Genomic DNA, 26,459 nt, shown 5'->3' with positions numbered 1-26,459 from the left:
CAGCAGTACTTGATGTCTGTGATTCTGTCTTGTGCTTGTCTGGGGAATGATTTACATCCGTCAGGAATATTTCTTAGTTACCCCCTCAGTCCTTTGTCATGAATGTTGATGGGAGGCCTCTACTGGCCAAAATAATCAAAGCTTGATGAGCTGGTTATTTGTGTTTACCAACTCCAGTCTGAGTACCCCCAACAGCACACATGTTTATTGCCCTGGACAAACTTGGCTGATTCAGCTCATTGAGGGCTTGATTAGGTGTTCTTGTCTGTGGCTACAATGTGTGCTGTTGTGGGTACTCAAGGACTGGTGTTAGGAAACACTGTACTAGAGCTCCGTTTACACAGGCAGCCCTTCTACTAATTGGTCTTTTGACCAATCAGGTTGGCTCTAGCCTGTGTAAATGCAGCCTAGGTGTCATGTGTAATTACACTGAACTAAAATATAAATGCAAAATGTCAAGTGTTGGTTTCATGAACTGAAATTAAAAGATCACAGAATTTCCCCATGTGCACAAAAAGCTTTTATCGACAATTTTTTTACTTCACTGCCAGTGAGCATTTCTCCTTCGCTGAGAAGCCATCCACCTGACAAGTGTGGTATTTCCAAGAAGATGATTAAACCACCAGAGCTATTGCCAGAGAATTTAATGTTAATTTCTCTACCATAAGCCACCTCCAATGTCATTTTAGAGAATTTGGCAGTATGTCCAACCGTAGACCACGTAACCACACCAGCCCAGGTCCTCCACATCTGGCTTTTTCACCCACGGGATTGTTTGAGGCCAGCCACCCGACGGTTGATGAAACTGGATTTGCACAACTGAAGAAATTTCTGCACAAACTCAAACCGTCTCAGCGAAGCTCATCTGTGTACTCGACCTGACTGCAGTTTGGGGTCGTAACCAAACTCCAATGGGCAAATGCTCACCTTCGATGGCTGCTGGAGTGTGCTCTTTGCGGATTAATCACTGTTTCAAATGTACCTGGCAGACAGCGTGTTTGGCGTTGTGTGGGCGAGCGGTTTGCTGATGTCAACGTTGTGAACAGTTCCCCATGGTGGCGGTAGGGTTATGCTATGGGCAGGCATAAGCTATGGACAATGAACACAATTGTATTTTATCGATTTTGAATGCACACCGTGACGAGATCCTGAGGCACATTGTCGTGCCATTCAGCCGCCACCATCACCTCATGTTAAAGCATAATGCACAGCCCCCTGTCGCAAGGATCTGTACACAATTCCTGGAAGCTGAAGATGTCCCAGTTGTTCCATGGCCTACATACTCACCAGACACGTCACCCATTGAGCATGATGGGATACTCTGGATCGACAGCGTGTTCCTGTTCCCACCAATGTTCAGCAACTTCGTGCGTGCTACTCTACTCTGTGGCCATGGAGGAGAACCTACCTGACTACAGGTGACCATCTCGGATCAATTCCGGCAAGGCGAGAGGTATTGATGACCGACACTTCGCTAACAGGCTGGGGAGCAGTGTGGTAACACAGGTCTGTACGAGGAGAGTCGTGCCCCTACTGGAGGAAAGAGCACATTAACATGCTAGAACATGGTAGTTTACCTATCCCTCAATCACTTTCTGCCGGTTCTCAAACATGTCCTGATACGATCGGACTACTTAGACAGTGTTCCACATCAACCATCAAGGGGGAACGAGGTCTGTACGGCCCCTACAGGTGGCCCAACAACTCTTGATATGGGCCCTACCACATCTGGCATCCTTACGAGCCATTCATGTCCCAGGCAAGGTGAACAAGGAGGCAGACTTCTTGTCGTGACAGAAACTGCCCCCGGGGGAATGGAGACTTCACCCACAAGTAGTGAACATATGGCAGCGGTTTGGAACGGCACATGTGGACCTGTTTGCCTCAGAGAGAAAACATCCCAATGCTCCCACTGGTTCTCTCTGGCAGAGTCCCCTGAACATTAGGCCATCTGTGGGCTAAGGCTACTCTATACTTTCCCTCCAACCCCCCCCCCCAATCTTAGCACTGCTGCACAGGGTCTTTCATGCTCTGAAGAGCCCAACCCTCTACTGATCGACTGCGGTCCTGCTATTATCAGACGGAATCTCATTTCGAGCATACGAAGGAGCCGGACATAAACCATTTTATCTCTGAAAACTGCTTTTCTCTTAGTTATTTCATTAGTAAAATGTGTGAGTGAGCTCCACGCTCTCTCTAAGGCAGACGACCTAGACGTGACCTTATGGTCAAATCCAGACTTTTTGCCTAAGGGTTTATCACATCCATCGAGACAATCGAAATGCAGGCCTACTGCCCCATCCTTTCCAGAATGCAGAGGAGCGAGCAAATCTCCTGTGTCCAGTCCATTCCCTCAAATGCTATATGCAAGCCTCAGAGAACTACAGGAAGTCAGACCAGCTGTTTCTGTGCATTGGTGGGAAAGACCTAGCATTGTCCAAGCAGAGGCTTTCACACTGGGTTGTGGATGTCATCACTCAGGCCTACCTGTCCCAGAAGGTGTGTAATGTTATTTGACCAGAAGTGTTGCCACATCCTGGGCTGTGCTGAGAGGCATCCCCCTGAATGAGATATGTGCAGCTGCTACCTGGTCGTCAGCCCTGCACGTTCTAGATTTGACAAGGTCAACGTTGCATCTTGCCACACCATGGGCTCTGCCATTCTTCTAGTGGCACTGGTGCATTAGAGGTTAGTAGTCTATTCCTCGTGACCTTGTTGGTACTGTATTGACAGTCTGAAAGGTATGAAGTAGAATGGAAGTTACGAATGTAACTATGGTTCTACGAATACCTGGAAGACCATCAGTACTTACATGTCACTTAATCTTTTGGGCAGAAGATACTCAGTGTGTGTTCCGACATACGGTTATATTTGTACCGAGGGGCACGTCCTCCCAAGCTGTCACATCACCGGCGTGACTTTATTACTCGATCTGTGCGGAGCACGAGGGATATAATCCATACTTTCCACCATACTGAAGGTCTTGCAGGTATTCGTAGAACCATAGTTACATTCGTAACTTCCGTTTGAATTGTATTAAGCATTTGTCCTAGGATCAGACAATTCATTATCACCCAGCAGTTTCATCCGGCAGATGTTTTCAAAAAGTGAGAAATTCAGGCACAATAAGTTGGGCTTTTTATATTTTTAAGCAGTGCTCGACTTGGAAAGATATAGGTGCCGGTACTGTTTATATTAGATGCAGGAGCGCCACAATACCTTAGAGTTAATATTCTATAAAAGAGGAACAGGAGCTCAAGCAGTAGAACATTTGAAGTGCCGGTACTCAGCCCTGGTGAGCTCTTGCCCAAGTCAAGCACTGTTTGCAAGACCATTATATTTGTTCATATAGCCAAATATCAAGTAATTATTTTTTTACCGTTAACTAGGCAAGTCAGTTAAGAACAAATTCTTATTTACAATGACGGCCTACCAAAATTCCTCCTGCAGGGACGGGCCGGGATTTAAAAAAAAATAAAATATATATATATATATATATATATATATATATAGGACAAGAGACAATACTACATAAAGAGAGACCTAAACAACAGCATAGCAAGGCAGCAACACAACATGGTAGCAGCACAAAACATGGTACAAACATTATTGGGCACAGACAACAGGTAAGAAGGTAGAAGACAATACATCACGCAAAGCAGCCACAACTGTCAGTAAGAGTGTCCATGATTGAGACTTTGAATGAAGACATGGAGATAAAACTGTCCAGTTTGAGTGTTTGTTGCAGCTCGTTCCAGTCACTAGCTGGAGGAGCGACCCAGGGATGTGTGTGCTTTGGGGACCTTTAACAGAATGTGACTGGCAGAACGGGTGTTGTATGTGGAGGATAAGGGCTGCAGTAGATTTCTCAGTCGGGAGGAGTGAGGCCTAAGAGGGTTTTATGAATATCAACCAGTGGGTCTTGCGTCAGGTATACAGAGATGACCAGTTTACAGAGGAGTATAGAGTGCAGTGCTGTGTCCTATAAGGAGCATTGGCGGCAAATCTGATGGCAGAATGGTAAAGAACTACTAGCCTCTTAAAAGCACCTTTACCGGTCTTTCCGTTATCTAGCATGGGCAGGATGGTCATCTGAATCAGGGTTAGTTTGGCAGCTGGGGTGAAAGATGAGCGATTATGATAGAGGAAACCAAGTCTAGATTTAACTTTATCCTGCAGCGTTGATATGTGCTGAGAGAAGGACAGTGTACCGTCAAGCCATACTCCCAAGTACTTGTATGAGGTGACTACCTCAAGCTCTAAACCCTCAGAGGTAGTAATCACACCGGTGGGGAGAAGGGCATTCTTCTTATCAAACCAGGTGTTCAGAACAAGGTTGGACACTAAGAAAGCTTTGTTGTAGCGCATTTAACACAAAATCCGGGGAGGGGCCAGCTGAGTATAAGACTATCATCTGCATATAAATGGATGAGAGAGCTTCCTACTGCCTGAGCTATGTTGTTGATGTAAATTGATAAGAGCGTGGGGCCTAGGATTGAGCCTTAGGGTACTCCCTTGGTGACAGGCAGTGGCTGAGATAGCAGATTTGACTTTATACACTGCACTCAGAGAGGTAGTTCGCAAACCAGGCCAAAGACCCCTCAGAGACACCAATACTCCTTAGCCAGCCCACAAGAATGGAAAGGTCTACCGCAGGTATTCCCAAACAGGGGTACGCAATGTCGCTAGACGTACGCCAAATAAAAATGTGATTCATGTTTTTTGCTTCACATTTTCAAAACAGCCCATTTATATTTTCCAACGGGGCTATACATTTGGGTGTTTTTTCCCCCCCCCTCGCCTGAGTAGCCTTGACTCACTGCCAAAAATAAAATGATACCATCTAGTGTTCAGCGAAATAACAATGTCAAATACAGGTAGCCAAGTCAAATAGTTAACATCCAGTAACATTAACTGTTATTGTTACGTTCCCCAGTTTCTGTGTTGTGGGTTTGTATGTGTGTATTGCAGGAAATGGCTTCCTGGATTCCCCCAAGCAGCTGATTGGTCAGCCCTATTGCAGATTTGAGCTCTGATCCCACCCTCTCGTCAGGAGATACAGCTGTCTGCAATTACAAACTCCTTCTCCAGCTGGATAAAAGCCAGTGTTCCTTTGTTAAGAGAGCGAGCTTCTTGGATGTCCTGTGTTGGTTGTTGCACAGAGACAGCGTAGTTAAAGTATTTTGTAGCCGCTACTTCTGAGGTATGTTTGTGCCAGTTGGACTGTGTTTTTTGAAGTTGTTCACTTTTAGTAATTATTCTGTTTTTGTTTCCAGGGGGAAGGCATCTTGGGAGTGCTTAGGCAAGAGGCCTGTGGGCATACATATACCCGTGGTGAAAATTGTGAACTTTGTTAAAGGCCACTGAACTCTCGTATTTTCTGCACTGTGCAATGATATGGGCAGCAACCATGTAACACTAACATACTGAAGTCTGCTGGTTATCAAGGGGCAAAGTATTGACACAAGTTTACAGTTCCTTACTGACCATTATTTTCACTTGTGACTGCTTGCATGAGTTTCACACGACTGGCCTATCTGGGTGATGTTTTTCCTCGCCTCAATGATCTCAATCTAGGATTACAGGGACTCGCCACAACTATTTAATGTGCAGGACAAAATTGAGGCTGTGTGCGCAAATGAACTCTAGCTTACAATGTCAAATGTGATAGCAAAGCACCCAAGTTGGGTGCACAATTACAAACTGGATTTGGAATCCCTTTCATGCCCTGCCTCCAGTCCACTTAACCATATCTGAAGAGAGCCTCATTGAATTTGCAACAAGCAGGTCTGTGAAAATTGAATTTAAAAGCAATAGCCACCGCCAGATTTCTGGATTGGGCTACACTCAGTATCCTACCGTGACAAAACGCGCTGTTAAGACACTGCAACCACGTACGTATGCAAGAGTGGATTCTCAGCAGACACTGGACAATTATTTTAAACACTCTCCAATATAACCCAACATTGTCGAGTTATGTGCATCCTTTCAAGCACACCAGTCATTAACTTGTGAGATATTCACAATTGACAAGGTTATGTAAAATGGTTTAATAAAGAGCAAAATTGATTATTTGTGCCCTGGTCCTATAAGAGTTGTCACTTCCCACAGGCCGGGTTGTGACAAAAAACTCATTCTTATTTAATGTATCTTGTGGCAGGCTTACAATGATGGCAAAAAACAATTTGTGTGCTGACCCCGGTGCTAGAGGTGGTATGCAGCTGGAGGTCTTATGTTTGAAGGGGTATGGAACTATAAAAAGTTTGGGACCCACTGGTCTACCATATCAAAAGTCAAAAATAGCAGCACAACATTGCTTAGAATTAAGGGCAATGGTGACATCATTGAGGACCTTTAAGGTTGCAATGACATAACCTGAGCAGAAACCAAGTTGCATACCAGAGAGAATACTGTAGACAAAAGCCAGTCAGTTGATTGTTAAGTTTCTCCAACACTTGATAAACAGGGCACACTTTTGCTAAACAGTGACAGTTGTCAATACGAAAATATTCAATAGGATGCTCGCAACCACCGACTTTGTGGGGCTATATATTGCTCACAAGCCAGTAAACATGAATACACAAATACAGAACCGTTTATTGAATCAATGTTTAATTTGAAAGTAAAACATGCATAGGTGGCATTAGTGGATCAATGTTAGATGTCTTGGTATCATTGCACAGTCTCATTCATAGGCTGATTCGCTTTGACTTTGTTGAAAAGAGAGTCCATCAGTTTCTAAATTAGAAAAAATATCTGAATTAATTGTAGGGGATAAATTGTTATTTTCTCATATTGAAATGAGCAGAATATATTTTACCATCAACTTCTGCATCTGGAGAACAGCCATATCATCCAGTAACCCGATGTCAACATCTTCAACAGTATCATCTGAGAGGCACAAAGTCTAGGGAGAAAATGTGACTAGTTCAGACTGCTTGAAGGAACTTAAAGCCCAACAACCTCAATATGAAAAGTTACCTCTCCCTGGGATGTAGAGATCATTACATGTGGAGACAATCCAGACAGGGAGCAATACAGGTGGTCATCACTGGCTGACCGCAAAACAGATCTAGATACCAAGGAGAATTTAGGACAGAATTAATTTGATAAACCTCAGACATACCTTAAAAGATAGCCGTTTTGAAACTAGTGAAAGTGCGGTAAATGCAGTTGACTCAAATGGTATTTTGGACCCAGTAATTGCAGAATAACTGCAATCTTTTTTTCCATAAGGGATTCTGGTAAGTGAAGACAAACCTGTGTTTCGTCCCAGTCAGTGGAGACTGATCACTGATTTTGGCAATGCGAGTTTTGGTTCTTTTTGTACTTGTGGATGTGGCACACCTGCAAGAGCAAATGAGCAGAATCAACCAGAAGAGGGTGTTTCAGCTAACACTAGTGAATTATTTCAATAGGGTGTTTGAGTGGTGGACTGGAACAAAACCAGCAACCACCCGGTTGCTCGCCAGGACTGATAATAGATATAGGGAGATTTACCGTAGGCTTCCAATGCTTGAGCTATTGGCAAGTGATCTGGCTTTCTTGGAACCCTTTAGAAGAAAGAAAATGTATTAAATTGTATATATTTTCAAGGGGAAATGCCTGCTCTGTTCCCGATCACACATTGGCCTAATGCCATGCAAATAAAGTGGGAGCTAAACTGCACCTACCTCAGCCTAAACATCAACACCACAGCTACCTTCCACAATGCTGTGAATGATCTGAGACAAGGCAGCAAGGGCCTTCTACACCATCAAAAGGAACATACAATTCAACATCCCAATTACGATCCGGCAAAAAAAAATAAAATTGAATCAGTTATAGAACCTACTGCCCTTTGTGGTTGTAAGGTCTGGGATCCACTCACCAACCAACAATTCACAAATGGGACAAACACCAAATTGAGACTGCAAAAATATGGGTGTACAACGTAAAAAGAAGAATGCATGCAGAGCAGAATTAGGCTAATACCCATTACATTTTATAACTACCTTAAAATAAGGGATTCAAACCTTACATAAGCCATCACCTACAGAGAGATTAACCTAGAGAAGAGTCCCTTAAGCAAGCTGGTCCAGGGGCTCTGGTCATAAACAGACCCCAAAGAGCCCCAGGACAGCTACACAATTAGACCCAACCAAATCATTAGAAAACCAAAAAAAGATTACTTGACACATTGGAAAGACCAAAAAAAAAAAAAAAGAGCAAACTGGAATGCTATTTGAACCTAACCAGATAGTACACAGGTAGACTATTGCGTCGTTATAACACTGTACATAGCCATATTACATTTATTCATTTGAGGTGTGTCATGTTCTGTTCATTTTTGCTTGTTTGTTTAATAGTTTACTATTCCTGTCACGTGCTATGACAATGTAAAAATACTGTAACGACCCTGGGTTTATAAGCGCGGATATGACTTCGAGGTAGAAGGTCGAGGGTTCGAGACCTGCTCCCTGCTATTTCATTACGTTTCCCATGATAATAAAGCCCTTTAAATTGAATTGCTAGCTACCTTTGATGGTTCTGTTGTAGTCTTCCTTTTATGAGCCGATGCAGCTTCACTTACTTTGACTACAGAAATACGAAAAATGTATCGTTAATGGCAAATTCATGCATTTAAGTTAATTAATGGAAGAAATAAACCCTTACCTTTACTGACCTTCCTTGTGAGAGGCTGGTGAATCTCGGGTGATTCGGTCTGTAAAAAAAACGTTAGATTCTGACATTTCTACAGTAAGCCACAAGGAGGCAGCCATTTACAGCCTGTCTGATAATCAGTTTAGTCCTACCTTTATGGCGATGGTGACTTCACCTGCCGAAATGTCATCCGCTAGGAAAGAAAGGTGATAAACAACCTAAATAAAGTCAACATGTATGCCTTCCAAAAAAAACATTAAAATACATTTGAAAACCGCACCATTTATTAAATCTATCATCAATGTTTTTTGAAGCGCAGGTGGCATTTTCATCAATTCCACTTTGAAAACACGATCTACTGTTGCAAGAGTCTGCTCCAATTTTTCCTCCATCTCGTTTATACGTTCTTGTGCTGTAAAGGGAGAACATAGTGAATTCAGTTAATTTGAGGAACATGGAAAACTGACGGTAGAGATGGGCCTACTTAAAATTAACAACCTTCTTTCTCGAACTGTTGAATAAAAAGCGCCCCTTGCTTTTGGCGCATCTCCTTGCTAACTTGACCATCTGTGTATCCTTCTGCCTGGTTGCTGATTTTCCTTATCCTTCTTGGTGCCATGGTTTCAACAGTGTGCCTTCTTCCCCTGCCTCCACGTCACCTGAACGCTGATTTATAACCTTCAGGGCACCAGGTGTTCCTGACCAGTCAATTGACCCTAGACTCCACCACTAATAACTCAACTCACTAACAATTAGTGCTGGGCTAGGAGAAAACTGCACCCTTGTCGTGTGAGTCAGTCTAATATTAATTTAAAAGATGGCCAAGTTTAAGATTTATGAACAGTTCAGCACTCAGGTAGAAATTATATATGCAGTTATTCAATGACTGGTGGAGAGCAAATTGTCCTCCTGTATTAGAGGGTAGACCGTTTATTGTTGAACTGTGTCATTGTAGTTTCTGATGTTTGGGTAAATGGCTAAACATTAGATTCAGTAGTTTCCCCAAGTACAATCATTCAATTCAGTTCATATTGCATGAAACTGAATCTGTGGATATATCTTCTTCAGAGACCATTTATGCATTTACACAAGCAGCCCAATTCTGCTATTTTTTTCCCCCCACTAATTGGTATTTTGACCAATCACATCAGATCTTTTTCAGAGCTGATCTGATCAGTGTCTTAACAGCACGATTTGCCAAAGGCAGGATACTCTTGAGCGCAGCCCAATCCAGAAATCTGGCAGTGGCTTCTGATTAAATTCAATTTTCACAGAACCACTTGTTGCAATTTCGATTAGGCTCTCTTGTTCAGATATCAGTAAGTGGACTGGAGGCAGGGCATGAAAGGGATAACAAATCTAGTTGTTTGTGTCAATGAAACAAATATCAGTATTGGGCTGCCTGTGTAAATGCAGCCTTAGTTTGAGACAAAAAAAAGATTTTAATCATCTCTCAAAATGGATCTCAAAAGTATTTATTGTACAAAACAACAGAAGTAACAAAAGAAGAAATCCAAATCTGGAATTTAAATTTTTTTATATCCAAAACATAAACAAGACAAGCAGAAACTAGGGTTAAGTCTTATTTCAGTTAGAAACTTGATATTTATAAGCACATCGATGTTGAACCCAAAACCTTTTCCAGTTAACTTTCAGCTCATGAAGAAATACTGTTGAATAGAAAGCAGGCACACAAATTAAAACATTTAGCAGAAAATGTACATTTTTAAAAATGCCATAGCATTAATAAAAAATATTAATTTATTGACATTCTCAAAAGTCATTCAATGTAAGTTACAGCTCATTGCCATTGAAGGCACCTCATTGCAGTCAAATGGTTAAAAACAATTCATGTTGAGGTCAGTCAAGAGTTTCATACATCGAATGGCTGCCGAGGTTCCGTTAATGCGTCAACACTTCATTCAGCATTAAACTGCATACAAAAATAGAGATGAGATGATACGGTATCAGAGAATAAAAGTTAAATCTGCCTTGTGTGGGTCACTATGCTCATCTCCAACCTAAAAAAGGAAATTGTAGCGTTTCACTTTCCAATGACATTTCTTCCCGCTCGCAGTGTGCAGAAAGAGACATTTTACAAACAAAAACACTAAAGTGCATTCAACCCACCATCTCTATTGTCTGAGATGTAACCGTACTCCCTTTCTCATTCTCAGTTGTGATACAAATGTGAATGAAAGACAAAGCCACTGTCAGTAAAAAGCATAAACAATCTGTGCAATAATTAGCCTATACAGAATTATCATCAGAACCTACGGTTCCCTTGGTTTGACCTTTAAGCTCATTTAAGAGTAGCACACAAACAATTTTTTTTCCATAACAAGCACATAATACTGCAACTAGGCAGAGTACAGACACACACACACACACTCGAAAAAACCCTCTCCAAGTGCATCTGACACCTCATATCAGTGTCATGCTAGACAGGTACTATATGGGTAAACATGTGCCCAACAGTGAGCTATGCAGGCTTAAAGCTTTATGACTTGGAGAGATAGGATGTTATGTTAGAAATGGTTAAGAGAATCCCTCCCCGCTGTTTTTCGGACCAGAAAGAGCTGATGTAGCAGTACTCATTGTCCGGAGTCCATGACCTACATAAACAACCTCTGTTCCCCAGTTCCATTTGGCTCATGGAAAAGGTACAGCTGGTTCTAAGATAATATTTGCACTTACAGTGCCCCGTGGTGTAGATCTCCAACACAAAATGCCTCTAAGGAGACAGAAAAGCCTCAAGACAGGTAGAAAATACAAAACGGTGTAAATAACTTCCCGGGCACAAAAACAACAAAATGGAGTGCTAGAAAAAAAATCCCCAGTGCATCCTCTATAATGGAGCACCTTTGCGTACATCACAATGTACATTGCTTTAGTGTTAAAGGGGCAATCAGCAGTAGTTACAATAAAACATCCTCACTGCCAGTTTCAATAAAAATCTGAGGGATGGGACTGGAGAATTGTAACCAAATTCATAGCCAGAGCTATGGATGCAAGGACTGATCATCCATGATATCAACATTACCGTTTTAACCATATAGTGTTTGTTTACATTTACAAAGATTATTTTGTGTTCTGATGTGGTACGACAGCTTATGAGACATTTATAAGTTGTATTCTTCAAGAATCAATGGGTACATTGAACTACAATTTAATTTACAAGTCCTAAAATGTATGTAGCAACTGCAGATTGCCCCTTTAACATCTGTACAGACGGCATCGTTTCTCCCCACTTTTACCTCGTCTGACAAAGGCACAAATGTCTCTCAAACAAGTACTGTTCCTAAAATCAGATAAAACTTCAAGCAATCATAGGTTACACTAGTAGAGTAAAAAAGGGGTTACTTTTTTACTTTACATTATGTTAGTCGATACCTCCGTAAATGCTGTTTTTGTTTGTGTGTTAAACTGGGACTATCTGAACTGTTTCAGTGCTTCCTGTGTGTCATCCTCTGATCTCTTTGGTTCCTCCAATGACGCGTACTCCTTCAGAAACTTGATGTGGAAATCCTGGAACTTCTCCAGGAGCACCTTCAGCTTCTCTGTCGTGGGCAGAATGGTCATTCTAGGGGGAAATCATTTGTAAAACAATTTAGCGGGTAATCTCAGATACCCAGAAGTTAAATTCTCGCGAATGTTGTTACACGTAAATCTCTCCATGAGAGATTACTTAGCGGGCAAAAGACAGAGAGGGAGGAAGAGATCAATGCAAAGTAAACACAGCATCTGTAAGATATAAAAATAGAGCTGGAATGAAAGGAAGCCAGCTATTTAGTTAGCTCCTCTACGGCTAGTGTAATATTTGCAATTTCCATCTCAGTTAAATCTTTTTAGTTTACTTATGCAAGCAAGATGTCAGTGCCTGACCAATTTGAGCCTGGTAGATGTAGCACTGTAATGGTTAGGTTACAATGCATCAATGTACAGTTGAAGTCAGAAGTTTACAAACACCTTAGCCAAATACATTTAAACTCCGTTTTTCACAATTCCTGACATTTAATCCTAGTAAAAATTCCCTGTCTTAGGTCAGTTAGGATCACCACTTTATTTTAAGAATGTGAAATGTCAGAATAATAGTAGAGTGATTTATTTCAGCTTTTATTTCTTTCATCACATTTCCAGTGGTTCAGAAGTTTACATAGACTCAATTAGTATTTGGTAGCATTGCCTTTAAATTGTTTAACTTGGGTCAAACGTTTCAGGTAGCCTTCCACAAGATTCCCACAATAAATTGGATGAATTTTGGCCCATTCCTCCTGACAGAGCTGGTGTAACGGAGTCAGGTTTGTAGGCCTCCTTGCTCGTACACGCTTTTTCAGTTCTGCCCACAAATTTATTATAGGGTTGAGGTCAGGGCTTTGTGATGGGCACTCCAATACCTTGACTTTATTGTCCTTAAGCCATTTTGCCACAACTTTGGAAGTATGCTTGGGGTCATTGTCCATTTTCGACCAAGCTTTCACTTCCTGACTGATGTCTTGAGATGTTGCTTCAATATATCCACATAATTTCCCTTCCTCATGATGCCATCTATTTTGTGAAGTGCACCAGTCCCTCCTGCAGCAAAGCACCCCCACAACATGATGCTGCCACCCCCGTGCTTCACGGTTGGGATGGTGTTCTTTGGCTTGCAAGCCTCCCCCCTTTTCCTCCAAACATAACATAACGATGGTCATTATGGCCAAACAGTTCGATCTTTCTTTCATCAGACCAGAGGACATTTGTCCAAAAAGTATGATATTTTTCCCCATGTGCAGTTGCAAATCGTAGTCTGTCTTTTTTATGGCGGTTTTGGAGCAGTGGCTTCTTTCTTGCTGAGCGGCCTTTCAGGTGATGTCGATATAGGACTCATTTTACTGTGGATATAAATACTTTTGTACCCGTTTCCTCCAGCATCTTCACAAGGTCCTTTGCTGTTGTTCTGGGATTGATTTGCACTTTTCGCACCAAAGTACGTTCATCTCTAGGAAACAGAACGCGTCTCCTTCCTGAGCGGTATGACGGCTGCGTGGTCCCATGGTGTTTATACTTGCGTGCTATTGTTTGTACAGATGAACGTGGTACCTTCAGGCATTTGGAAATTGCTCTCAAGGATTAACCAGACTTGTGGAGGTCTACAATTTTTTTTGAGGTCTTGGCTGATTTCTTTTGATTTTCCCATGATGTCAAGCAAAGAGGCACTGAATGTGAAGGTAGGCCTTGAAATACATCCACAGGTACACCTCCAATTGACTCAAATGATGTCAATTAGCCTATCAGAAGCTTCTAAAGCCATGACATTTTCTGGAGTTTTCCAAGCTGATTAAAGGCACAGTCAACTTAGTTTATGTAATTTTCTGACCCACTGGAATTGTGATACAGTGAATTCTAAGTGAAATAATCTGTCTGTAAACAATAGTTGGAAAAATGACTTGTGTCATGCACAAATAGATGTCCTAACCAACTTGCCAAAACTATAGTTTAACAAGAAATGTATGGAGTGGTTGAAAAACGAGTTTTAATGACTCCAACCTAAGTGCATGTAAACTTCCGACTTCAACTGTAGGTCACTAGCTACTGTCACAATCTGATTTGAATCCAACTGGTGAATCAGGACAAACAAAACACTGTCGTCACAGACAATGTTTCTGAAAGGCTTCTCTAAATTATTATGTCTTTGTAAATGTATGGACGCAATGTTTCCACTAGTTGAACAGTTACCTGAAGTGATATGTCCCTTCCCTCTGGCCGAAGCCACTGCCTGGAACGAGGCAGATGCCAGTCTCCTCAAGCAGTCTCAGACAGTACATCATGTCAGGAGACATTCCCAGGGACTGCAGAAGAGAGACAAAACCTGTTTTTCTAGTTTCGGGTGTGGGGGCATATAATTATATATAATAAGGAGGCATGTGGAGCCATATAATTATATGCCAATGCCAATTTGTTGTCAGCTGCACAGTACCTACACCATGCAAGTTTTATGCGCGAGTTGAGAAGTGACAAATTCACTAATGGGTGTAGAAAGGAATCACATTTCGGCAGTAGGTTTCTAGATGGGTGTTAGGTGAACACACCATGGCCGCCTCCACAGCTCGTGGGGGGATGAAGATGCGTGGGAAGGCGTACATGGCTCCCTGCACAGGATTACATTTGATCCCAGGCACCGTGTTGAGGATCTGCTCAGTCATCTGGGCCTTCTCAGCCAGAGCTCCAAGCACAGCACTCTTCTCCTGGAAGACAACACGCGTACACAACACAGAGGTCAGACATCGGTCTTGGATGGCAATCAAAACTGAATACTAACAAAATGAACCCCCCACCACCACATTGAATGACAGACCTTGTGGAACTGGAGGTAGGAGGGTTCGTGTGGCAGAGGAGGGTTGACGATAACATCCATGGCAGCCTGTCCAGAGACAGGGGGACACAGTCTAACAGAAAGCAGCTTCACCAGCTGGGCCTTGACCTCCAGGTCGAGGTTGAGAACCTCCATATAGCCCCCTCTAAACCCACACCTGTAGGGGAGGAGGACAGAGGAGCGTTAGTGTTGGGTTCACAGTCACACACAAAAGAACCAAACTGGACTTTATCCCAGATCAAATCAACCATGGCAAGGATAATCCCATGAGCCAGTCAGTCTGCATTCCAAGGGCATCTGTTTTTTTTTTGGGGGGGGGGGCCTGGTAGCCTTGTGATTTTAGCCAACCCGTCTGACATTTATACAAGCATGACAACACAAATCCGAGGAGTTGGCTAAAGCACAGCATGGACCTGTTTCCCAGGGCAACATGGCGTACTAACACAAAGGCTAACATTTTATAACGTTCTTGTAGATCAAATACATGAGACTAAGGCGCTATACGAGTTGGACAGCCTGTTATGGATACACAGGAAAGGGTACTGTACGTCAGTGACTACTTATGGGGGTCAGACAGAGAATTCAGATTGAGCACAGACAGCGTGTGGTGTTTTAAGGTTACTTTGGGGGAAATAGTGACCCTGTGCGAGGGGCACGTGGATGTGAATACTCACTCTCCTGAGTAGCCTTTGGAGGTGGAGTGAAATGAGGCCAGCTCGACAGTGTTGAAGTACTCTGGGCCCATCTCATAGAGCACCTTCTTAAAGGAGTGGAACTGACAGTCTGGGGAGTACACATTGTCCTGATACACCTGGACACACACAGAGGAGGATTACATCAATGGAGAATTGATACTTCTCATAGGACTGGAAAAGTCGAGGAATAGTCAGTGTCCATTCAGTTCAATACACCATGGTAGTTGGAAACAGCAAACAATTACCTCATCGGACATAACAAACAGATTCTCCTCGTAGGCAAAGTGGAGCACTTCCTCGATGCACTTCTTACTCTGCACTTGACCTGGATATTGCCAGAGAGAAAGAAAGGAAAGAAGAGGGGAGGGAGAGTGGTCACCACAGGTGCTGAAATTGAGAACACGGTGAACTCTACATGGGCCTTCCATCTGTACAGGGGACGCCATGACTACAAAGACAGTATGTACTGCATTATGGAGGCAACTGGAAACCAGAGGAACAGAGTATTGCCTCACGGACGGTTACTAGCCTGGCGGATGCGATTCACGTGGTACACAGCGAGGGAGAACTGTGACACACTGGTCTGGACAGGAGCCCGTTCTTAGTGCAGTATTCACACACAAGTTGGCTTAGCCTTTGATTGTGTGGCAGTTAATGTTGGTGTTTCTGAATGAGAGAGAGGCTGAACCAATCAGTAAAAAATAAATAAAAAAAGAAGCACAGCCCCCTTCATTATCAACACATCTTGCCTACAACATCATGGAGCCTTTCCAGACTCTGAAGTCAGGAAGACTTCAAGTTAGGTGTCAGGCAGACTATTAAGTTACAGCTATTGTAAGAGGGAGTCCAAATCCTTTACCCAAACGTCAACTTGTTAAGACCGATCCCGTTTCCTATGAAGGCTATAAACACCCATCAGCTACCCTACATGACACAGAAGAGTAGAGGGGGTTCCACATATAATATCTAACACAACCTGACATCATGACCCTTGGCCTGCTTGTTTCAATGGTGGTACAGTATCAACATAGCTACCTTATGGGACATGGTAAACATTTGCAACATATAGATTTGAGATGATCATGCTTGGATATGTTGGACACTGGTCTTTGGTGTGGTGGACACTGAACCGTCACATTACATAAGGAGCCTAATCTCATTGTTCTGGCTGGTGAGACCCACCGGTAGGGTTGCCTGGATTGATGATGCAGATGACTCTGGGGTGACAGTGCTCCTTGGCAGCCTGGTAGGCTCTGTGGAGCTCGTTGATATCCAGGGCCCAGCAGTTGTCCTCGTCCAGGTAGTAGTTGATCTGAACGGCCTCCATCTCAGAGATGGCTGCAGAGTACAGGGGGTACTGAGGAATGGGGATCATCACACCGCTCCTGGACCGGCCCTGGCCCGACACCAGCATCTTCAAGATGCTCTACGGTCAGATGAGAATAGCGTTGCACAACATCAACAACTAGTAGGAAAGCATCCCGAATGAAAACGATAATGATAAGAAAAAATAAATGAAAATACCTAATAAATCCAATGAACTTTCAGTGACAGCTCAGATTAAACAAATACCAACCAACTCCCTATTGTTTGGAAGAGGATTATTCGAAAGGGTCGAGAACTAAAGACTTACCACGATGCCATCACTAGCTCCGGTGGTGAGGTAAATATTGTCCCAGTCGGCAGGCACACCCTTATCCCGTTGCTCGATGTAGACAGCAATGTCCTGCCGAATACAGTCCACTCCCTGGCTGGCACTGTACGACCCTGGAGTTAAAAAACACACAATATGGTATAAACTCTGGATTTGGTTTTCATGTTCTGTTTCAGGAAATAAATGAGAGCTTAGATAACCTCAACTTGCATACACTTTCTAGCTCCACCGTACAATGCAGTTTTAAACGAACTATGAGGCATATCTTGCAGCAACGGTAGGTTACAGAAAGAATGTTTCAAATGCATATTGTTGTAACCAAAACACTGCTAGGTTCTGCATTTTTCAGGCCACAACGTCATGAGAACTTAACTTAGCATCCTGTTCTTTGTCTGTGAGACAATTCTGAACTCAACAGTGCACAGGAGGCCAAAGCTACTACTTGGTCAGCATTTAAAGCTATATTATTAGCCTATTTCAACACAGGAATGTGAGTACAGTGCACTCCGACAGACAGGCACACAGTACACACCCAGGCTCTGTCCCCCACAGCCCTGTAGAATGCGACGGGCACGTTGTTTGGCATCTTCTGGGAAACTAGAGCTGTCCAACAGCTCTGGGAATGAGCAGAGAGCCACCACCTGAACATTAAGATAGGAGGTGTTAATGTTAACTTCAACCCCATCAAGACACAGACACCTTCACAATTTAATATGCCAATTTGACATATTGTGTAAATAGCTTTACATAAGCATCCCAGGTGAACCAGCAGGAGGAAAAAAATATTTTTACTGAAGTTATCCTTCCACACAATCATGTTCTCTCTTGTATAGTTCTAAAGGAATTTCTGATTCCTGTATGTAGCCTTTGTTGCATGTAAGGACTAGTTTTTGAGGAGGAGGGAAATACATTGTGTTCTTTCACTCTGAGAATGGCTTCTGGCTTTCCTAAGTGATTAATAAAGCAAATCAACAACACTCATCTGAACATGACCCATTCTACCGGGAGGACTCATGGGTTTACACAATGACAGACATAAAATAAGCCACTTAAAAATGGTCTTCCATTTGACCAATATGTAGTACATAGACGGGTTGTTTTTTTAGTAACGAAACCGATGCATACGCAACTATGGTGCAAAACAGACGGGGTTGACTTAGATCGTTGACAACATGTAAACTATATTTAGTCTCCAATGTTTATTGAAAACAAATGAATTTGTACAATGAGCACTTGTCCCAAATACTATCGTTACAGTTGTTGGTTAGCTAGCGAATTTGACATATTAGCGTCGACATGAAATAAGTCAAAACGAGACATCAAGTGCAAGATGAAACTAGCTGAAACGTGCCTCCTACAATTCCCCACACGGCAGCGTCTTGCCATCCGACTGTTCAATAACGCACGGCTTCCGGACCCATTAATGCTCGCGCATCATTTTCGTGACGTTGTCAGCCAACCCGTCAATAGAAGGCTAGTGTAGCCTAGCCACAAGTAATTTACACAATCTGTTCTGTGTTTATTTGTTTGCAGTGTAGTTGCTAGATGGTGTAGAGTACGTTTGCTGATGAGATTTAGAGCAGAACATTTGACCACAGTAAAATAGGCAGCATGACATTAGCACACAGGTTCTATGTTTCCAGAGCAGTAAATGCTGGGGAGTGGGGCATAGCAGTGGCATTGACTGGCATAAACAAAGCTTGCTGCCTTCCAAGCTACTGAATCACATGGAAAGTTTTACGACAGAGTTCCATGGACACACTGGTCTGCACACAATGTCATTGGCAACTGACAGATTTACTTTCAATCCACCTGACCAGGCAAGTTTATTAGAGACAAAGTAAGGTGGGCGGTGCAGAGTTAGGCTTTATAGAACTACTCAAACTAGGCTATATAGACTTCACATACCGGTACATACCGGTACTTTAAAAAACAGGCCTCCTGGTACAGCTAACTGAATAGTTCAAGCACTGGGGCTATTATTTGAATGATAATGGAAGATCTAAAGTGAGCTGTCCTGAGGGAGAACGTAGCCCTGGGCGATATGGCCTAAACTTATGGACGATTCACGAGATATATACACAATGCAGTCGGGAAAGTATTCAGACCCCGTGGCTTTTACCACATTTTGTTACGTTACAGTCTTATTCTAAAATTGATATACCCCCCCAATCGATCTACCCACAATACCCCATGATGGAAAAGCAAAAACAGAAAATGTATTACAAATAAAAAACTGAAATATCACATTTACATAAGTATTCAGACCCTTTACTCAGTACTTTGTTTTAGCACCTTTGGCAGCGATTACACCCTCAAGTCTTAATATGTATGACGCTACAAGTTTGGCACACCTGTATTCCGGGAGTTTCTCCCATTATTCTCTGCAGCTCCTCTCAAGCGTTGTCAGGTTGGATGGGGAGCGTCACTGCACAGCTATTTTCAGGTCTCTCCAGAGATGTTGGATCAGGTTAAAGTTCTGGCTCTGGCTGGGCCACTCAAGGACATTCAGAGACTTGTCCCGAAGCCACTCCTGCTTTGTCTTGGCTGTGTGCTTAGGGTCGTTGTCCTGTTGGAAGGTAAACCTTCGCCCCAGTCTAAGGCCCTGAGTGCACTGGAGCAGGTTTTCATCAAGGATCTCTCTGTACTTTGCTCCATCTTTCCCTTGATTCTGACTAGTTTCCCAGTCCCTGCCGCTGAAAAACATCCCCACAGCATGACGCTGCCACCAGTATGCTTCACCGTAGGGATGGTGCCAGGTTTCCTCTAGACGTGACACTTGGCATTCAGGCCAAAGAGTTCAATCTTGGTTTCATCAGACCAGAGAATCGTGTTTCTCATGGTTGAGAGTGCCTTTTGGCAAACTCCAAGTGGACTGTCATGTGCCATTTAATAAGGAGTGTCTTCCGTCTGGATACTCTACCAAAAGGCCTTATTGGTGGAGTGCTGCAGAGATGGTTGTCCTTCTAGAAGGTTCTCCCATTTCCACAAAGGAACTCTGGAGTTCTGTCAGAGTGACCATCGGGTTATTGGTCACCTGACCATGGCCCTTCTCCCCTACTTGATCACTTTGGCTGGGCGGCCAGCTCTAGGAAGAGTCTTGGTGGTTCCAAACTTCTTCCATTTAAGAATGATGGAGGTCACTGCTCTTGGGACCTTCAATGCTGCAGAAATTGTTTGGTACCCTTCCCCAGATCTGTGCCTCAACTCAATCCTGTCTCGGAGCTCTACGGACAATTCCTTCGACCTCATGGCTTGGTTTTTGCTCTGACATGCACTGTCAACTGTGGGACCTTATATAGACAGGTGTGTGCCTTTCCAAATCATGTCCAATCAATTGAATTTACCACAGGTGGACTCCAATCAAGTTATAGAAACATCTCAAGGATGATCAATGGAAATAGGATGCTCCCGAGCTCAATTTTGAGTCTAAGTGTCTGAATACTTATGTAAATAAGGTATTTATTTTTATGTTTAATACATTTGCAAACATTTCTAAAAACCTGATTTTGCTTGGTGATTATGGAGTATTGTGTGTAGATTGATGAGGAAAATGTTTTAGTTCATCCATTTTAGAATAAGGCTGTAACAACAAAATGTGGAAAAGGTCAAGGGTTCTGCATACTTACCGAATACACTGTATGGGGCATACAACAATCTCAGCTCTGTAGATTTTGCTGTGAAGAGACAGAATCACTAGATCATTAATTCTATTATTGCCCCTATGTAGCTTGTTTCTGGTCACAGGTTCAGGAATGGTTAAACAATTACAACAATCACTTAAAATTAACCTTACAAATAACATTGTTGGTTGATTTGGAAAACCATTGTCAATCAATCATGTAATAATACTTGTAGGAAAGGTTTTTCATCTTTAGCTCACAATCTGTGGATACTATGTGCTTAGAAAGGTTCAAAATTCACAATTGAAAAATATATGGTACATGGACACCAAATGAGGGTGGTCTACAGTGATAGATGGGAGGGGCTGAGAGTAGCTGAGGGGTGGGATTAAAGAGCTCATGTTCGGTAATGTGTTATTGTTATGTGATTGCTGTATATAAAAGTACCATGTATGTAAAATGTATATGTCAAGTGTATGTATAAAAAAATACTTATCGTAGCAGGAATTATAGAAAATTAACACAGGTCTCAAACAATATCTCAAGCACAAGCCCGAATGTTAGTGAGTAGCCAGCTAATCTTTATATTTCAAGTTTAGCCAACTTAGATCTATTTGCTTGCTAACAAGGTAGAACAGTTGAATTGTTATGAACACACCCTTCTGTCTGTCTCCAACTGTTTTGAACAGAATTCTCAGAATGAGTTGCCAATTCCTTATATAATTAGTGTTTTATGCTGATTGCACAGTTATACTAGCTGTCTAGTATGTGTTTTATAACAGTCTTTGGCTAAAATACTTATAGCAAGCAGTACATGGTACTGCAATGTCGCGCGCGACAAATTGAGCATACATTTTCCAGAATCAATGTTCAGTGATACTCTTCTTTTAGTAGTGTCTGCTCTGCGCACAATTTGAAGAGTTGAGACAGGGTATCGTTAGAAAGGTTAACTTCTCTATTACAGTTAAATATCTCAATGCGTTTCGGTGTCCATTTTTCCTTCAGTTTCCTTACTTAAATTTATTTAAAAACTCTGCATTGTTGGGAAACGGCTCCTAAGTAAGAATTTCACGGTAAGGTCTAAACTTGTTGTATTCGGCGGATGTGACAAATAAAAATTGATTTGACCAATTCTGTTGAACCAAACCTCAAATGCAAATAGCGAGTTGAATCCGCTTGTCAGAGAGGAAGAAGTGACCTCTCATCTTTGTTGATGTGAGTGGCAGGGGGAGGGCTTGTTGTGTTTGTATATATTGGAAGATGCACAGCTTACAAGTCATTGCACACAGCAAAGAAGGAGAAAATGAGAAGAGACCAAAAAGACAACGTGAGAATAAGCGGGCATAAACTCTCATTAAAAAAAAATTATAAACTTGATTCTTGAGATACAGGCATTTGGAAGATCATGCAAAAACAAAAATTCTAATTAATTCAACATCGCCCAGCCCCATTTCCAACCTCTCCATGAGCTGAGGACGTTCCTCTAAATGTTTCAGAGTGCAAATAGTAGCCTAAACAAAACAGTAGATGTGCAGCCTCATAAGCCAAACTGATGCCCAGCCAAGGATGACTGATTTAGTAACTCTGAATAAACAGATAGCCGTCCTGACAGAATATTTCCTTAGCAAGATCACAGAATCAACAGTCCAGTTAGAGAGGGTGATAATGGAATTATACGTCTATTTGACCTTGTGGTGGTTATGGTGGTAGGACAAGTGATGTAAATATGACTTTGCAAGACAACACTTTTCCTGACCCATCCCTGCCCCTCACCTGACGGAGAAAGGTGATTGGCTTCTGCCCCATGGCATGTGAATCTCCAATGTTGGCTTTGATGACCTCAGTGAAAGGGTGTTTCTGACCCTGGAGAGAAAAAAAGTACAATTTAGATTCACGTTGAGAGAAAATTAGAATTTTGTAAATACCTCTGCACATATGAATAAATAAATAAATAGTTCAATAAAAATACATATGAAGAACTATACTGAACAAAAATATAAAATGCAACAATTTCAAAGACTTTGCTGAGTTACAGTTCATATAAGAAAATCAAACAATTGAAATAAATTCATTAGGCCTTAATCTATGGGTTTCACATGACTGGGCATGGGCACAGCCATGGGTGGGCATAGGCCCACCCATTTGGGAGCAAGGCTGACCCACTGGGGAGCCAGGCCCAGCCAATCAGACTGGTGTCTGGTCTCAGACAATCCCACAGGTGAAGAAGCCGGATGTGGAGGTCCTGGGCTGGCATGGTTACATGTGGTATGCGGTTGTGAGGCCGGTTTGACGTACTGACAAATTCTCTAAAATGACGTTGGAGGCGGCTTATGGTAGAGAAATTAACATTAAATTCTCTGGCAACAGCTCTGATGGCCATTCCCGCAGTCTGCATGCTCTCTCAACTTGAGACAACTGTGGCATTGTGTTGTGTGACAAAACTGCATTTTAGAATGGCCTTTTATTGTCCCCATCACAAGGTGCAGCTGTGTAATGATCATGCTGTTTAATCAGCTTCTTGTCAGGTGGATGGATTATCTTGACGACGGATGAAATCCTCACTAACAGGGATTTAAACAAATTTGTGCACACAGTTTGAGCGAAATAAGCTTTTTGTGCAAATGGAACATTTCTGGTTTCATTATTTCAGCTCATGAAACATGGGACCAGCACTTTACACATTGCGTTTATATTTTTGTTCAGTGTAGTGCTGATCTAAGTAGGCTACTCTTTCTATCAGCGTAACTGTTGAGGCAGATTTAGGCCTACAAGACATAAAAGTATATTAGATGAGTTGTTACAGCAAGTGATGGATCAAATAATTACGCCTGTCAAAGTTGTGGTCTAAGAGCAAATACATTGCATGATTATGCATACTGGGGGTATATCATTGATTGACACCATCCTTTACATGATGTATTAGCATAACCTAAGTGCTGAATTCCTACAATTTCATTTTAATGCCCCTGTGGTGGCCCAGTATTTAAATCATATTTTGACAAGAGTACGCAGGGGACATAACAAAGCGACCCACCCTAGTGTGGTCTTGTATATGTCAGAATGGTACACGGATCATGTGCTCCTACCAGCCCCTAGGAAGGCACCTGTTTCAGGGTTATTATTTGTTGAACCGCCTTTGCCCAAGGCACACATCAATCAATCAACTTATCCAACATGACAGAGAAACAAGCGAGTTTAAGACTCAAGTGAAAGAGTAGTGGGAGTAGATTTTGAAGACTGGCTTTCGTTCAAGTGGAATGTGGGCTATAGGTCTGTCACAGCATTAGTCTGAATGAATGAATTCCAGTTCACTGATCTTGTAGGTCATATAATTACATGTAAATAAAAGGATCTTTGTGTTGTAGCTCATCTTCATCATTAAAGTAAACTAGCCTAAACTTCCCCACACAACAGTCTGGATCACAAGGGGTCCTTGCCTGATATTAATGTAATGTAAAGGGATCACTAAACAGCACAACGTGTACATGAATAGCAGTTGAGCAAAGGGTTAGTTACCAGTAACTTTGGTTGAGCGTTCACTAGCAAAGCTCATCATTGCCTGGGAATCAGATGGCGCCTTCCGGGATTTTTCTGTGTTTGATTCTGAATCCAAAAAGGCACTTGCACAGTTGAGCTATCTATGTTGCAGGTGCATGGTAACAATTGAATAACATGAAAGAAAATAGAAGCCACGACCACTGCTCTTGCTAGTATCACTGTTCTTTATTAAGCTTTACGTATCGGCCTCAAGGCATTTTTCATAGCATTTTTTCCAGTGTTTGATTCTGGAAATGGGCCTCTCGTCCTTTTTAAGCCGAAATGTTGAATATAATAAAATGTGTTTACTCTACTGGTTGTCTGCGTCGTTGGTCCTTTTGCAGGTTGGAATTTGAGCCAATACATCCATAGGAAAGTATTATTAGACCAACTTTTCAAAGCACTGAGTTGTGTTCAGAATTATATCACTTGAAGCAGGCGTAAAACCATGTAAACATGAGCACTGTACATGTTTGGCAAGTATGCATGCAAGTATTTACATAACGTGTGCATGCTTCAGGTGATAGTTATCTGAACGGACTACCAGTGCTTTGAAAAGTTGTGTTAAGACTCTCCTGTCGATAGTCAAAAGTCCTACCCGCAAAAGGACCAACTACGCAGATAACCGATAGAGTAACTTCACATGTAATTGTATTCAACATTCCGGTTTGCAGAGGACCGTTTCCAAAAATCAAACAAAGACAAATCCCGGACGGTAGATTGAGAAATTCACTGTCTGGTGGTCCCCTGTCAAAGCTCATCACTGCCACGTCCACGAGGGGGTACCACGAAGGTCGAGCAAATCACGAGGCGGGATTGGCTCCTCATCACACACATACAAGCGGATGGATGCAACATTGTTTCGGCACTGAGGGAAGACGCTACACACGTTATTTTATATAAACTAGCTAGTAAGCTAACGTTACTCCTCCATTTCCCCAACTGTCGTTCACTATTTTAGTTGACCATATAAAGCATGAGAGCACATATCCATGACTAATCTTAGCTAGTTTGTTTGCTGGGGGTGTGCCAACGTTACGGCTGTGTAAATAGCTAGTTGCCGGTAAACGCTGGTTAGCATGAGCTAGAAGCAAGCTCACCTATTGTTTTTTTAATCCTCGCTAGTTAGAATGATAGGCAATGTGTTGTCACCTGTTGCAAGCCTCTCTCGATGTCACCAGCCTTCGTGACAATTGGTCCTCTTACAGCGTACTCCACCGCTTTCACCTGCGGATTGAGGGTGCCCATGGTCAGAGTCTTTTCTCGCGTCTTGCCATTCTCTCTCAAGACCACGGTTGCCTCAGCTGTACTGAATCTCTTCTGTCCATACTGTTCAACGGGTCCTTGTGTTTTGAGTCGTATGGACTGGACTAAACATGAGGTTTCCCGAGCCTTTGTCCGCACAAGGGCTGGAGACTGATCAAAAGCACGTGCAATCAATGATCTATTTGCCAAGTGCTGAAGTCGATGCATGATCTCAGCAGGGTAGCTAGAAGAAACACAGAAATGAATGACCGCTGCAAATGAAGAACGATAGTATGTGAGAGGAAGAGGCGATGCTAGAGGGATAACTGGGCGCGAAATCTGTCTTCTCCAGCAGGTGGCGATGTTTTGTTTTTTTCCCGCTTACCAACTGAGGAGTTTTAGTTTGGAAATCAAAGTGAGTGTCGAATTTAGTCTACAAAAAATGGAATGGCTTGATTGCGACGTGAGGCTTATTTAATCGAAAATGTGTTTCGTAATTGTTAGGTTGTTACGAGTGTACAGATATAAGTAGAACACGTGACACCCCGGCAAAAACAAACACATATCAGAGTTGTTCGTGTTCTTCGGATACGTATCTTCCCTCTCATTGGTTAGAAGGGTCTCACCTGATCTTGCCTCATCCTGACTGCCTTCCATTTTTTTAAACATTTATTTTAATTGTTATAGTTGCCACTTGAGTATATGGT

The 26,459-nt window shown here is 42.4% G+C and overlaps 2 protein-coding genes across 4 annotated transcripts; both read right to left on the bottom strand.

The window, feature by feature from the left end:
- Positions 1-6,594: 6,594 nt before the first annotated feature.
- LOC106587175 (borealin-2) lies at positions 6,595-9,464 on the bottom strand. Its single transcript, XM_014175255.2, has 10 exons — positions 9,142-9,464; positions 8,924-9,055; positions 8,796-8,836; positions 8,656-8,704; positions 8,519-8,577; positions 7,501-7,553; positions 7,261-7,347; positions 6,982-7,072; positions 6,821-6,907; positions 6,595-6,738 (listed from the first exon to the last, which is right to left on the bottom strand). Exons 1-10 carry the CDS (start codon positions 9,260-9,262, stop codon positions 6,673-6,675), a joined length of 786 nt encoding a protein of 261 aa, XP_014030730.2. The 5' UTR covers positions 9,263-9,464; the 3' UTR covers positions 6,595-6,672.
- Positions 9,465-10,102: 638 nt separating this feature from the next.
- On the bottom strand, positions 10,103-26,306 carry LOC106587295 (alanine aminotransferase 2). Of its 3 annotated transcripts, none has more exons than XR_006762193.1 (11): positions 25,660-26,306; positions 22,744-22,833; positions 17,880-17,988; positions 17,327-17,460; positions 16,876-17,119; positions 15,939-16,018; positions 15,673-15,809; positions 14,981-15,155; positions 14,607-14,870; positions 14,362-14,474; positions 10,103-12,226 (listed from the first exon to the last, which is right to left on the bottom strand). XR_006762193.1 is itself a non-coding variant. In XM_014175548.2 (11 exons), the coding sequence occupies exons 1-11, from the start codon at positions 25,978-25,980 to the stop codon at positions 12,076-12,078; spliced, it is 1,710 nt and encodes a 569-aa protein (XP_014031023.1). In that variant the 5' UTR covers positions 25,981-26,303; the 3' UTR covers positions 10,103-12,075. The 3 variants fall into 3 exon arrangements, 2 of the variants coding, with proteins under 2 accessions (XP_014031023.1, XP_045564477.1); XM_014175548.2 differs by having other exon boundaries at positions 14,715-14,870; positions 25,660-26,303; XM_045708521.1 differs by lacking the exon at positions 25,660-26,306 and adding an exon at positions 24,487-25,632 and having other exon boundaries at positions 14,715-14,870.
- Between the last annotated feature and the right edge of the window lie 153 nt (positions 26,307-26,459).

Source organism: Salmo salar, chromosome ssa26, assembly GCF_905237065.1.
Source record: "Salmo salar chromosome ssa26, Ssal_v3.1, whole genome shotgun sequence".
Classification (NCBI taxonomy): domain Eukaryota; kingdom Metazoa; phylum Chordata; class Actinopteri; order Salmoniformes; family Salmonidae; genus Salmo; species Salmo salar.
Note: the sequence above shows the minus strand (reverse complement) of the source record. Positions and strands in the feature narration are given on the sequence as shown.